General features: G+C 40.2%; 1 protein-coding gene across 1 annotated transcript; it reads left to right on the forward strand.

The window, feature by feature from the left end:
• Positions 1-324: 324 nt before the first annotated feature.
• LOC104534644 (meprin A subunit alpha-like) lies at positions 325-14550 on the forward strand. Its single transcript, XM_010186562.1, has 13 exons — positions 325-418; positions 601-654; positions 1528-1568; positions 1680-1758; positions 2079-2196; positions 3362-3537; positions 6426-6647; positions 7423-7572; positions 10375-10590; positions 11448-11906; positions 13076-13249; positions 13834-14041; positions 14403-14550. The coding sequence occupies exons 1-13, from the start codon at positions 325-327 to the stop codon at positions 14548-14550; spliced, it is 2139 nt and encodes a 712-aa protein (XP_010184864.1).
• Positions 14551-14936: the final 386 nt, after the last annotated feature.

Consider the following 14936-nt stretch of genomic DNA (forward strand, 5'->3'; position numbering starts at 1 on the left):
GACAGATAACAAGCACGGTGGAAGGAGTCAGCAACTTTGGGCCTGATTGAGATCTTCTAACATGAAGTCTGGGTGGGTCTTTCACCAGTTGCACTGAAGACGTGAAGTTATCGCATTCCTCTCTGTAATATTCCTCCAAAGTGGACTTAGGTAGTTGATAACAATGTCCTCATGTGGCGTTTAGGAGGTAAATCTTGCTGTTATAATAATGCTACAAAGGTGGGAAGTTCGAAGCTGGTTGGCTGATGTCCTGTGGAAAGCTCAGCAGTGTGCACTATATATTGCAGGAGTTTAGAGGGATAAGTTTCTTTTTGCATTGCAAAAATGGGCTCCAGCATCTTCCCACTCTGCCTAGCGCTTCTATTACATTATACTCATGGTACCCCAGTATCTGTAAGTAGAAACCTGATTTCTACAGGCTCCTTTCACTCCAGGGACATCTCATACCTTATACTGATTGTATTTTATTCTCTTTCAGGTCAAGTACCTCTACAGTGAAACTGGTAAGTAAGTGTTCTGCTGCTTTGAGTTATAAAGCATTGTCTTTTGCTTGCTGTGTGCCACCACTTCTGAACACATAATCTTTTGTCTGTCTTGCAGCAGCAGATGCTGAGGCTGGTGAGATAATCAAAGACATTCCCGACATAAATTTAGGTAAGTTCATGTCTAAATCCTCATGCAGCACTGAAAAACTGTGAGCAACATGCTGAAGTTTCACATTCTAAAAAAGAGGTGGGTGACTGGTGGTTGGGAAGAAAAGTTCACGGTAAAAAGGGAATTAAAAAAATATAATTAAGTAGGCTTTGAATTGTCGTTCTCAGGCTACCACTCATGAATCTATCCTAGAAATGTAACTCTATGTAAACAAGGGATGAAGATGTCTTTCACTTCTGAAGTTTGGACTTAAGTCTGACTTAACACCTCGGTGTCAAGGCAGTAACATGCTGTACCAATTCAAAAGGCTCTTGAGTCCCACCAACATCCCCCCATCTATATATGATTCTCATAAAGTTTTACAGAGTGAACAATAGCTTAGATGTTTTCTTAAGCTTCTATATAAGTGGTAAGGAAACCAAATGGAAAAGACACAAGACACTGTAAAGTCTTTCTCTGATCTTTTTCTTTCCTGTAACGCACGTTTCCATGTAACCTTTGATGGTGCACTGTACCATATTCTTCCTGAAGCATCACTCAGTATTACTGTATTCTGTGGAGCACTGCCTCATTGTGTGACAGTTGCCACTGCCTGGTAGCAAGCAAGAGGCTGTCAAACTAGACATAGAAAACAGTGGTCACCAGATTTTTGCCACCAAAATGCAGACGTTGCTGCGTAGTAAATGTTGAGTGGAAGCTACTGTTACTTTCAGGTCTGTTTCTACATTTCACTGTGAAGAGGCTGGCTCTCCTTTACTGTAAATGTCTGAAGACATTAACCTTGTATAAGTAGGCTCTATATGGATTATGAGGCGAAATACTTTTGATATTAGATATTTCTTTTACATTATCTTTCGTTAAATTGCTTTTCAGCTGCTGGACTGGACCTCTTTCAGGGTGACATTTTGCTCCCCGTAAGTAATTAAAAAATGTATCACTATCACTCATCCTAATGGTATTCTTTAGTACAAATCAGCCCATCTTCCTACAGCAGATGCATCACCAGCTGTTAATTCCCTTTTCAGAAAAATCAACGAAACGCCCTAAGAAATGACACCTACAGATGGAAGTTCCCTGTTCCTTATATTCTGGGTGATGACCTAGGTACTGCAGATACTTTATTCAGATTTTAGCTCCAACCCGTGTTTGCATTGGAGTTGCTGTGATAAAAAATTGCCTTTTTCAGAACTGATTCTCTCACATTAAATTCACTAATAACTAGATTGCTCCTTTATATTAAAATCATTTTTTCTTCCACAGCTATAATAACAAAACATAATTTAATAATAAATTTAATAATACTAAATTATTTTTCTTTTCAATCATTTTTCATTCAGTCTCATGCATATATCTGTGTGCATACCTTATCTCTCCAGGTGAATGATCTGCAGTGTGTTAAAGGTGCTTTTCTGTATGTCTTCCAGATCTGAATGCCAAAGGGGTCATTCTCCAGGCATTTGAAATGTTCCGCCTTAAGTCTTGTGTTGATTTCAAACCATACGAAGGAGAGAGTAGCTACATATTCTTTAGAAAAGAAAGTGGGTAAGCGTTATATCAATTTCTGTTTATTTTTGCAGTGTAGAATCAGCTTGGAAGTTATTCCACCTGACTTCAGCAGTATAAAAGTTTAGTCTAAGCTTGTTGTCCGCAGAGAAAAAAGCTGCCAGAAAGCAACCCATCTTACCTTCCTAGACACAGAGCTTGGAATCAGCTGCCTCCCCCTGCTGATTGCAGAGGATATTTAGATCATGAACTTGCAATAGGTATCTGGTGTTTGGATGGTTACTCTTCAATAAGGTGAATCCCATCATCCCTGGATTTTCTTCCACTGCTCCCACTTCTTTATCTAGGGTTTTTTTCCATTTCAGCAGTGGGTGAAAGCACCCCTATCTGTATCCTCTTAACTTAACAAGAATGTGAATAGCCAGAATTTAGGTTTTGAAATCTTTAGAAGACAGGTAAAAAAAAAAAGCTGTGGAAAGCCAGTTTATTGTAATATTGCTATTGTTTTGACGTGGCTCTTCTTCAGTGAAAGGTTGTCTCAAAATCTGAAAGGTGTTTATACTCAGAGATTCAGCTTTTCAGGAAAGGGAAACATCTAAACATTGCTTTGTGTTGTGCAAATGAAACCACAGTCTGAGCACGTGTTCTTTAGTTGTTGCCTCTCCCATCACCCTTGGGCTACCCCAAAAAGTTCCCAGTGAATTGGCTGAGGAGCTCCATTCCTCCCTGGTTAGCCTCTGCTGAGTCGTTCTCTCACCCAAAGAGGTGTAATTTCCCACCTAGGGCTGATGCATTGCATAGTTGATATTAAAAACGACCAGATGCTGCTATTCTAAATTCTCCTAGATACTTGTCTGTAAGACACTTAGTCTGTCTTGATGAGTTAACTGTAAATATATATTATGTTCCTTGGCACCTTTCTTTGCAAAATATCAGCTAATATGGAACTAAACTTCCGTGCATCTCAAAGATCAGAGATGAGCTTGTCTAACATAGAGAAGAAGTGAAATTCTAGTAAGTTTGAGGCTTAGGCTGCTTTTGGAGACTATCAAAGCATTTGGTCAGTATCTAAATAATGATTTATGTTATTCCTTTTATATTTAAATCTTTTTTTGATATTACTTTAAATCCAGTGAGGAGACCGAGAACTTCAATACAGAGAAGAAAACTGCTTCACAGACAGTAAGATCTCTCTCTTTCTCAGGTGTTGGTCCATGGTGGGGGACCTGAAGACTGGACAGAACCTCTCTATTGGGGAAAGGTGTGACTACAGAGCAATCGTGGAACACGAGATCCTGCACGCTTTAGGATTTTACCACGAGCAGTCGCGGATGGACCGGGATGACTATGTGACAATCTGGTGGGATCAAATTATTGCAGGTGGGTTCTGACCTTCACGTTGGATTTTGTAATGTGCAGGTTCATAAGTTTCTTCTATTCCCTCCTAGATTTTAAAACATTCTTAGAAAGATAGGATTTTAAAAACACTGGGCCACACCTGAGAACCCTGTATATTTATCTGTAGATGTAGTGGGATTTTGATACAACTTCTCTGGGGAAAGAGCCTATCTAAGACCAGAAGAAAGAGACCTTGCTTAGAAATCAGAAAATGTTTTTCCCCTTGGTCCCAGGACAGGTCTGCTCTTTAATCTTGAACAAATCATTTTTCCCTCTCAAAGAGTCTGTTTTTCCCTCCTGTGTAATGTGAATTATGAATTTACTGGCGTGGTGTATTGGGATCCTAACTTGTCCTGAACTGTGAGGTGGTTCTTCTTTAATGAAAGGTCCTTTCAAAATCTGAAAGGATTTTATCTCAGATATTCGGGTTTTCCTGGAACTGGAAAGATTTACTTGGTACATAAAGAAGCCTCAAAGTTATTAGATCTGATATGACACATAAAATAAGGCTCTACCCTGCTCTCCCCTGTCTAGTGTGTCTCTGGAGGTTCTTGCCTTTATGTTTAGTTTCACCAGACCCGGTGGATTTATGAGTTACAGCAAACTCTCTGCAGTTCCCCTGGTCCCCAGGCAGTTTCTCCTTCTGTCTCCTGTCAGGTCTGGTTCCATACTACTTAATGAGCATATATATATCTGAAAAAGAGCGAATGGGAGTCTCTAGCAAGTTCAGAAAGACATGCTAGCAAAGACTGACCTCTTGTACCCAGTGAAGGTGCTATGTAATGCCAGCGATGGTGCCAATGCAGCAAAGTTGCCCTGCCATTGATCATGCTCTGTGCAGACAAGCTCATCTCTTCAGTCTCCAGCATTACGCATTCACCATCTTTGCAAATAAGTGAAAAATACATGTTAAATAGTCATCAGTAAGGAACTAAATTCAGGAAATGTTGTGTTCTCTTTTGAGCAAATGAGAACTGCTGGTACAAACAATTTCTGCTGACCTCTAGGAGCAGTATTGGGTATTTTGAATTGCTCCAACTTGGACAGCCATGTCCATTACTGCTTGCCTTTGCCCTGTAATTGCAGTGTCTTTTGAGGTGGCTGAGAGAAGATGGGATACAGATATTGATTTCGCAGACCATTATTTTTATTGTTAGGAACAGTACTAAAACCAACTCACCTTATTACTAACTTGTTCTGATCTTGAATCGTGGGGATGAAGATGATGATGTTAATGGTATCTAGACTCTGACTTTTGGACCCCTTTTTGCTGACCACTGTAACTAACCACCTCCAAAACAAGAAGACTCACAATGTGCTTGCAGTGCCCTATTGTGAGCTCCATGATGTCCAGACATATTGAAAAGATTGACAAAACAGTGCCAATGCTCCATGATTTATTTTTTTGTTCAAAATACAGATATCACTCAATCCTCTCAATTTACCTGTAGTGAGTTCAGTAGTTACAGATCTGGAACACCAAAAAAATGATACAGACGATGAACTTAAGGTAGAAAACTTCTGCTGAATCCATTTGAGAGATGTCTGCTCCTCTAAAGGGAACTCAAGCTGATATGATTATGCTTTGTGTGCGCGCACACACATCTGCTCCCACATTAGTGATCTGAAAATCCAAATTTAACAGCATGGTTACAGCTTTTGCCGTAACGCATTTTCATTAACTGCAATGCAGATAGCTTGCTGGAAAGTGAAGATATCCCCTATTTATGTTACTCTTGGCAGAAAATCTATTAAGCCTATTACATTTCATAGGAAACACACAAGACAAATTAAATAGCCTTCTTGCTATATGGTATATTTCTTTTGAAAAAACATAGAATTTACCCTTTGTCTGTTAATGATCTTAAAAGCCAGCATCATTACACGTGCTTCTGTCCTGCCAAGATTTTGTCCCCAGCTATAAAAAGTGATAGCACTTTATTAGCAAGTTTCTCACCCTTTTTGATAAAAGGTGCAATTCAAGTATCTGTAAGAAGACAATCCTAAGGTTTTATACAATCTCAAGCCTTGGACTGAAGACCTTTGCACTCAGAATGCACTTGCAGAAGGGAAGGGCAGGCTTTACACAGAGAAGCTGTAATTATCCACTGAGTTGTGCTCATGTGCTGTTTCTTCTTGGAGAGAGAATGCCAAATATTCTGCATATATCTGTAGTTGGAAATGCTGGCAATCTCTTTACTTCCGTACTAAACTATATGAAATGGCTCCCTCTCTCTGCCCTAGCAGACACGTTCATAATGAAAACCTTTCTCTGAGAAGCCATGAGACACATGTTCCCAAAAGACATTTAAATAGAAATACCATAGCAATATTGTCAACCTAGGGTAAAAACATATTTTTTTCCCACAGATTTGTAATGTATTCTTTGCTTTGAAGAAGAACAGAACCTGGAGGTGCTCCAGGACTGTCATACCTGTCCCCTTAATGAGCGGAGGGCTCCAGGGCCTCTCCTTGTCCTTATATGATCTAATATCCTGGGAAACATTTACGTCAATATTCACGGGCTCTGGAATGGAGTACATTAAGCCTTAAATTTAATTCTTCAGGATGCTTACTATTAGACCATCTAATCTGACCCCCTGTATAACCCGTTCTTTACAGCTCATTGCCATTTGATCTTGAACTTACTGAAGACACATGTGATGGCACAGAACTGCAATCTAAAAGCACTGCTTTGTTATCCAAATTACTTCATAGACAAATCTTATCAAATTTGAATATTTCATCATAAAGTAATTGCTTCTGGGTATATCAGTTCTGCCTTAGAAAACTGTATCTAAGGGGCCATGCTAAAGCCATTTCCTTTCCAGTTTCTCTAAAAATGAAGCACTTTTCTGTTCTTTTACCAGACAAAGAGCACAATTTTCTGAAGTACGATGACAGCTACATCACTGATCTGAACACCCCCTATGACTACGAATCATTGATGCACTACGCACCATTTTCATTTAACAAAAATGAAAGCATCCCCACAATCACAGCGAAGATACCAGAATTTGATGACATAATTGGACAACGTCTGGACTTCAGTGCCATTGACCTGGAAAGACTGAATCGCATGTACAACTGCAGTAAGTCACAATATAACCATGGCAAATTTTCACTTTTGTAAAAGTTCAGTTATTCAATGCAAATCAATCCATTCACATCTTTTCTTCCAAGTTGCTCCTAGGGCTTCAGACACGTAGTTGTGTTCTGCTGGTGTGTGGGAAGCTTCATTGTGCCTCTTTGGGAAGGGAATGCAACTGTACTTTTTCCTCTTTTACTGATATGCTGCTTTAGACTATTTTGCAACTCAGATTGGCTAAATCTGGAGTTCAACACTGTCTAGTTGGTTTCTAAGCTAGTTGAAGATGTTATCACCATGTATGATTGTTAGTGAGAAGTTATTGTCCTAGTGGATCTGTCAACAGAACCATCAACTTGCAGGCACATTCAGTTGAACTGGCCTAAAGTAACTGGGTGGACTTTGCTTGAAATGAATTAAACAGTGCTTATGCCCATCAAGCAGACAAGTGAGCCATGGAGAACAATAACCTCCAGCACAGAAATGGATAAATGCAACACCACTGCTGTTCACAAAGTGACTTCTCTGTCCAGGCAGGCACAAAGACAGCCACCACCCGTCACTGTGCTTCTGCAAAGTGGTCAAATGTTGGTATCTTTATGCAGGGAATTCCTCCAGGAACAAAACTTGTACTCTTTTGAGCCTTTGGGCTCACATTTGCTGTGGGTTGTCTTCTCTACGTTATGTCTATGCTAGTGTAAACAAAAAGCTCTCAAATTAAAGCAGAAATTTTGATAAAATGCTACTTTGGAGGTAATCATGTGTGCATTTTGTTTCAGCTTCAACTCACACTTTTTTGGACCAGTGCTCTTTTGAAATTGAAAATATCTGTGGCATGATTCAGGGCACCAGAGACGACCTTGACTGGGTCCACCAACAGAGCAGCAGTCCAGGGCAGCAAGACCACACACTTTCTGGGCGCTGTAGAGGTAAAACAAAGTTAAAGAACATTTTCCTATGGAAAAGGGGTTAGCTGGAGTAATGGTCCCTTGTAATGTCTGTACTTGTGTGCTTTTTGTAGAGCATCTTTAACAACTTTTCTGAACCTCTCATTGTAGTTAACCTTCTAGAAAACCCAGCACTGGCTGCTCTGAAAACACAGGATTATATGACCGTATTTAAGACTTTACTCAGCAAACATCCAAGTTGTAATTTGTCTAGTTAATCAAAAAGCCCTTTTTCTTTTCACGTGTCTTGGCCCTGTGAGTGTCAGTTTGTGGTTGCACTCGTGCTTTTGTTAAACTTTTTCAACATAGTGGAATGTTCGCCACACCAACAAGATAAAAGAGGACAAAGAACAATTTTACCTAGAGGTCTTTTAAATATAACCTGGGAAAGGGTTTACTGCAACTTCCAAAGTCTGAGTAAGAGTTATGTTACCCCATGATAAGAATGAAACAGCACTCATAAATGTTGTGTTTGCAAAGCAAATGATAAGTTAAGTTTGAAGAGTGCTGGTTCTGGAGGTGGAAGAAAGTTGTGAAGCGTTTTATGATTGGAACGTAGGGATATTTTTCACTGAGCAATTTTGCCATTTTTTCAAAGGAAAGTGTCAGAAAGGGTGGAATCAACACCAGTCACAGCTGTAGGGTGCTAGTTTACAAGTGAGAATAAAGATTAAATCCCAGCAGACAGTTCTGAAAAGCAAAAGCCTGAGTTGTCATTGTTTAGACAGGGTAAACTACTATAGAATTCTAAAAAAAAATGTTACTTTTGTGGTAAATTTTGCCTAAGTACAGAGTGAAGGAATTCTGGCCTAAAGCACATTCAGTTGTGCTTTGTTACTCTTTGATAAAGGAAAAAATTGACTTGCTGCACCCAGGAGTAGATTATTCCCCTTATGTGACAAACCCAGAAAGAACAGATCCTCAGCCACTTATAATGCTGGTACTTGTCTGTCAGGTCTGAGAATGCAATACGACACAAGAAAATAATCTGACAGCTTCTAGAAGTATAAGCTCCTAACTCTCATCTGACTCTTTAAATTCTTTCTCTCCTTTTTCCCCTTCCATATAAGGTAATTGTAACTAAAAAATAATTTTGCTGAGTTGCTTGAGATTATCAGGTGAAATCAAATTTACCTAAAGCAAGCACTTAATTTGCACTTATGCTTTAGCATCCAGTGACGCGGTACAAAGTAAGTATCAGCATTATTCGAAGAGTTAATGGAGAGGTGTAGGTGTCTCTAAAGAGCTCCAGAGTGCCTAAATAAACAGCATGAGTAGGGAGTGCCTCTCCTTTTGGAGACCTTCAAAGGGCCATTGACTCCACCAGGAATGTGGGCATTTCTGGAGAACTGGTTCTGCAGACATCTCAAGTGGGGGCTAATTTTAGGTTTCTAACACAGATGGATCTTATTTTGCCCAAACAGGTTTGACTTATTGAGATTTTTTACTTATTTCTGGCTAAAATGAAGGAGGGAAAGTATAGTTTAACATTTAGAGAGGAGCTGGCAGTCTAGCTCTGGATCTGATCCCTGTATTCCCATGCTGAGGTCTGCTAAGGCCATATTCTAATTGCCATAGATGCTTAATGTTTTGAGTTTCAGTCTTTATTTGACTTTCTTATCAAAAAGGATGTAGAGTCTAGGTTATTTAGGGGTTTGATAGCATGATAAGTTCAACAACACAGTTTGGCACCTGAATAAGACTCACAGCCCTGCTTCTTGATCAGTGATCATACTTATATTTAATGTATTTAAAGTGAACTTAAATTTAACTTGTAGAAAAGTGTTATATATGTGCATAAAGCAATTGGGTATCTTTAGCAAGGTTTTTATGGGTACGACTTCAAAGCATTGCTACCCTGTGAGAGGTAATGGAGAATAAGCTCCACTAACCATGCAGGGGGCTGTCCTGTATTTATGCAGCTACAGGTTTAATTGATGATGCCTCAGATGTTAACTTGAACGAGAGTGCAGGGAATCAGCCCCCAACTGAGGAAGCTTTCACACAACAACAAAATAGAAATAGAAAAAGAATTTAACTTGATAATTTAATCATAGACTATAATGAATAACGACAGAGCAATGCAACACAGATGTGACAAGTCCATGTGATACGGAGATATGTGTGCAAATGATGAATCCCTTGTAAATATAAGAATAAAAGAAGACATTTAAAATCTGAAGTAAAGAGCACTTTAGAAAATGTTAGTAGGCAATTAAGCTAGAGGGACAGGAATTCTTAATTAGTTATCCCAAACGGAGAAGCTGAGTTTTGAAAGGTCTTTGGGCAAGCTTTAAAGAAGAGCTGCAAGGTCAGGGGAGTGCTGGTGTCCAACCCTATTTTCTTATCTTCATCACTGATAAGAAATTATATTACTCTTTACGCAGTAATATGGCATATTATCTCTAAGATCACATCTTTAGATTATCTTTAGTATAAATTAGGCTAAAAACATGTTTACTAGTGACTTGTAATCAGCATTGAATCCTCTGTCTCATATCTCTGACATCCCTGAGGTATGCAACTTCCAATGAGACCAACTAATGCAAAATTGACACAAGCTGCCAGCAGTGAGTTCCATATATAAGCTAAACTACTAGTTCTGTTCTTATCCTGGTCTATTTTGGATGGTTATCATATACCATTTCTGGTTTACTGTTTACTGTACATGTTAACTACTACACTTATGCCTACTAAAAGACTGGAGTTGAAATGATAAATTTACACCATGTAGCTAGCAGGAGATCTGGGAAGGGGCAGTGACACTCCATGCCTTCTTCACAGATGCTGGCTATTTCATGTACTTCAGCACCAGCTCCGGCAAGGCAGACGAGGTGGCAGTCCTAGAGTCCCGCATCCTTTATCCGAAGAGAACTCAGCAGTGCCTCCAGTTCTTCTACAGGATCACAGGAAGCCTTTCTGACAAGCTGATCATCTGGCTTAAAGAGGATGATGGCACTGGAAATGTTCGCAAGATGAGGAAAATTCAAACCTTTCAAGGTAATGCTGGGAGTATGAGAAATATATAAAATATTGGGGGAGAAAAAGTTGTCTTACTGAGTCCATGAATGCAGTAGATTGGCTCAGAATCCAGCTAAGGATTTTGGTATTATGTGAGTGCATTCAGTAGTGAAACTGACGGTTATAATAATGTAATTTAGGTGCTCCACAGCAGAAGTTACAATGCTCCTAGTAATGTTATGTTACACTCAGTGACTGAGAGGGACCCTGGACTCTGCTGAAGATTAGTTCATCGGATCTCTACTGGCTGTTATATGATCTAACAGTGAGCTGTTCAGATGTAAATATCTATGCCCCTTTTCAGTCAATAAGAATCCCAGCCTGATTTTTTTATGTTGTTTGAAATACAAAAACATGGAATTTTGGAGATGTGAACTGAATTCCCACTTTGGGTGATTTTGCAAAATAGGACAAATTCAGTCACCGTGGCACTGTGCGTTTGTTGCCAAAACCCAAGAGCTGTGATAACCAGCCTATATCAATGGAAGGATAAGTCCCTGGAAAAGTGGCAGCAACAGTTAATTCTAACATGTTGGGTCATTGACTCCTATCCACTTGTTAAGTCTTGGCCTTTAGCCTGTTGCCCTTTATACTAGAGATTGTCATTCACCAACGTGTGAAGAGCTCCCAGTACATGTCCAGTAATCTAAATGTATCCAACAGATTTTTAATTATATTGAATTAAATATTATAATCACAATGCCAACTTAAGTTCTCTAGCCTTCAGGACTCTGTGAGAGGTCCAGTTGTCTAACAATGCAGCTGGCTCGGAAGAAGCTGCTTCATAACATCATTAATCCTGCTGATGGCAATGTTTTGCTTTCCTTTTACCAAAGCGGATAACGACTCTAACTGGAAAATTGCCCATGTAACCCTCAACGCCCAGAAGAAGTTCCGTTACATCTTCCAAGGACTAAAGGGCAACCCCAGCTCTTCGTCTGGTGGGATTGCTATCGATGACGTCTCACTGACAGAAACCCCCTGTCCCACAGCTGTGTGGGTCATTCGGAATTTCAGCCAAATCCTTGAAAATGCATCAAGTGACGTTATTCAAAGCCCCCGGTTTTACAGCCCTGAGGGTTATGGTTTCGGCATAAGTTTGTATCCCCAGTCAACAATCAGTGGCTACAGTCGCATTGCCTTTCACCTGTGCAGTGGAGAGAACGATGGTGTTTTGGAGTGGCCAGCTCTGAACCGCCAAGCTATACTCACAGTGCTGGACCAGGACCCTGATGTCTTGAAAAGGATGTCCTCCAGCAAAAGCTTCACCACAAGCAAAGGCCATGTAAGCTCAGGTAAGTGGTGTCTGCCTGGAGGAATGATGACAATGAAAGCCAAAGAGTCTGACTCAGAGGATTGAGCATGGAGCTCGGAGTTGGGCGACTTTGGTTTCATTTTCCAATTTGGGTCACTTTCGTGTGTATGACTCAAAATTCCTGTCTGTGAAAGATCATCTAATATGAAAAGTGGCACATAGAAGGCTGGTGTTATTATGAACAATCCCTGGAATATCTGAGGTTGACCCTAAATACAGAGTTCTCCTAAGAGCTGGCAATTCCCGTTCTACCTGTGGTTTTTCCATTATGATAGGTGTCCTCTCACCACAGGATGGTGTAATGCCAGCAGGGTGCTTTATTTCATTACTAAATCAACAGTAATTTAAGTTAAAACCCTATTTCGGTAGCTTGGTTAGCTTGAATGTACATGGTGTGAATGCACAGGGTTCACATTGTAGTTGTATTGGAGACAAAAATACCTGAAAGCACCTGTGAGATCAGCCTGCAGCATTTGAAGTCTGTCTTGCTTGGCTGGGTGTAGACTGCGGATTATGAAGTTTTTCACACAGGGACTACTTTTTAGTTCCAGGTTTATATTGCAAGCAGCACCATAGTTCCACACCCAGCCCTAGGATTTCCTATGAATGTATTTATTTAAAGAAATAAAAAGAGGACAATACTGAGTTTGGTACATCATAAAATATTGGAGATTAATCTCCATCCCTTTCCACTTTTTCCAGTGGAAGTTTAGTACATGCTTTTTCAGTAGGAAGTTTTAAACCTTAGATATGAATATGTTTAACAGAAACATAGCAATAAACAAAATCTGCCAGATTCTAAACCATAGGTGCTTAAAAACTGTTGAGGGAATGTCCTTATGCAGGAGAGAGCTCTTAGCTGGTGACAGCAAGGAGGTAACTTGTGTTTGGTTAGCTCTCGGTGAAAGGGGAGTTGTGGAACGTAAATGCCCTCACATAGGCTAAGACCCCTCATGCAGACCATATCTAAGGATCCTGCTGGCACCCATAATTTGTCAGTCCTCTGTGGTTTGTTTGGGCATTTCAGCTCTGAACTTGATTTTACAGCATGAACTCCATTCAAGACTGTAATGCACAAAAAAAAGTCATGTTGTAAGTCATGCTGCAGAACTTTGTGGTTCTTATTTGTCCCTCATACTCTCTTTGCAGATGGTAACGGAACCTTAATATGGGACAGACCATCAATTGCTGGGAAATTCGATGCCTCATGCAATTGCTATAGAAGTGTAGCCTGGGGATGGACTAACTTCATATCCCACAGCCAGATGAGACAGAGAAGCTTCCTGAAAAATGATGATCTGATTATTTTTGCAGAATTTCATGGTAAAGACCTCTTCTTGATTCTCCTTACAAAAACAAATGGGGGATCTTTTCTATATCTTTTCATACATTCAAGTAACTGTTGCCACCTGTCTGAGTCATCTTCTCTTCTAATGGGAAATAATTTTTTAAAGCATTTCTGTGTCTTGGTTTCAGGCGGGTGATGTTGACTAAAGTGATTATGAGTTCAGAGGAATTTAAATGGCAATGATTTACTGAAGGTTACTTCTTAGACATCTCTAAGCACTCTGACCAGTAGCTATGTCCATTTCTAAGCACTGAACCTGCTAAAAGGCCTTCCTTGTGGTGTTTATTTTCAAACAGAACAGCCACACTTTGCATAATTTTTAAAGCACAGGATGCCACTGATTTACATAACTAGTTGCCATAATTTCAGTATTCTTTTCCAGCTTGTTCTTTAAATATGCAGAACTTGCTGTGGTACACAAGAGCTCTGTAAAGGGCAAATGGACAGGAAGTACCCTCTGGTCCACAAAGCACCCTATGAGCCCGTGGTATGAAGAATACCACATACAGCATCAGTCCCTGTTGTCTGATGTCTTTCTTCTCTCTGTCTTTTTAAAAAGATATAAGTCACCTCAATAACACCGAAGTCCCTGTTGAACCTGGACAATCTACCTTCATGGAAGGCCTCATTCTTGAAAGGCAGAAGAGATCAGCCCAGGAGATGGAGCCTGTTCAAGACCGGCTGTCTTATCTGCATGACCCGTGTGACCCAAACCCTTGCCAGAATGACGGAATTTGTGTGAATGTGAAAGGAAGAGCAAGCTGCAGGTATCACAGACCTCTCCCCTGCTTGCTTTGACTTTCTTCTGAACAAAATGATGCAGTTAATAAGTATTCAAAGTCCAGACCTCCGAGGTTTGGGCCAGTAGGTTTTCAAGGAACAGTAGGAACAAAGCATTTCACTGCAGTGACTGATTTCTATTAGCAGCCATAAGGTGAGGCAAAGAAACTCTATTCTGTGGTGCTTCCAGGGGATGTAAATAGCCTCCAACCAAGGTGGGGATGCTGTGATGTGAACCCCTCTATTAGGAACTGCCCATCCATGAGAGTGAGTGTGAGGACCTTGAGGTGGTCCTATAGGGCAAGACAAAACTCCTGATCCATGTGTATCTGTACTTTATTTTCCCAGGTGCCCATCAGGACAAGCCTTCTTCTTTACGGGTGAGAGGTGTCAGTCAATGCAGGTCCATGGGAACATTGTGGGAATGACAGTTGGTGGAATTGCTGGAACCATTGTCTTAACCATCGTCCTCATTTCCATGATGACTAGAAGATAAAGAGCTGCGGTTGGATAAACCTCAGCCTAGTATTTTATCATAGTTCACAAGACATCATGTGAACAGACATGATGAATACGAATTGTAGAAGACCAGCCAACACATGGATGAAATGGTCTACCAACATCTTGGCAGTAATCTGTTTACTCTGTAGGTCCTGGAAGTTAAAGAACATCATGTGGAACTGCTGTCCAATGAAAGCTCATAGCCTGCCTCTCTTGTGTATTCTTTGAATGTTTCATTTCTTCATCCAACAGCAAGCAGTAGTGCTGAGAGTCCATGCATTTACTCCCAACCACAGTTCAAACTTATATTAAATAACTGATAAAACCTCTCAAAACACGGAAAAAAGTCATACAGAAGCACTTATGTTAAGATCCTAGAAA

This window comes from Mesitornis unicolor, unplaced genomic scaffold (assembly GCF_000695765.1).
Source record: "Mesitornis unicolor isolate BGI_N332 unplaced genomic scaffold, ASM69576v1 scaffold7920, whole genome shotgun sequence".
NCBI classification, from domain to species: domain Eukaryota; kingdom Metazoa; phylum Chordata; class Aves; order Mesitornithiformes; family Mesitornithidae; genus Mesitornis; species Mesitornis unicolor.

Coding starts and splice junctions, on each gene's coding strand:
- LOC104534644 (XM_010186562.1), top strand. CDS start 325: ATGGGCTCCAGCATCTTCCCACTCTGCCTAGCGCTTCTATTACATTAT. Junction 1,759..2,078: donor TATTCTGGGTGATGACCTAG/GTACTGCAGATA, acceptor TATGTCTTCCAG/ATCTGAATGCCAAAGGGGTC. Junction 7,573..10,374: donor ACTTTCTGGGCGCTGTAGAG/GTAAAACAAAGT, acceptor CCTTCTTCACAG/ATGCTGGCTATTTCATGTAC.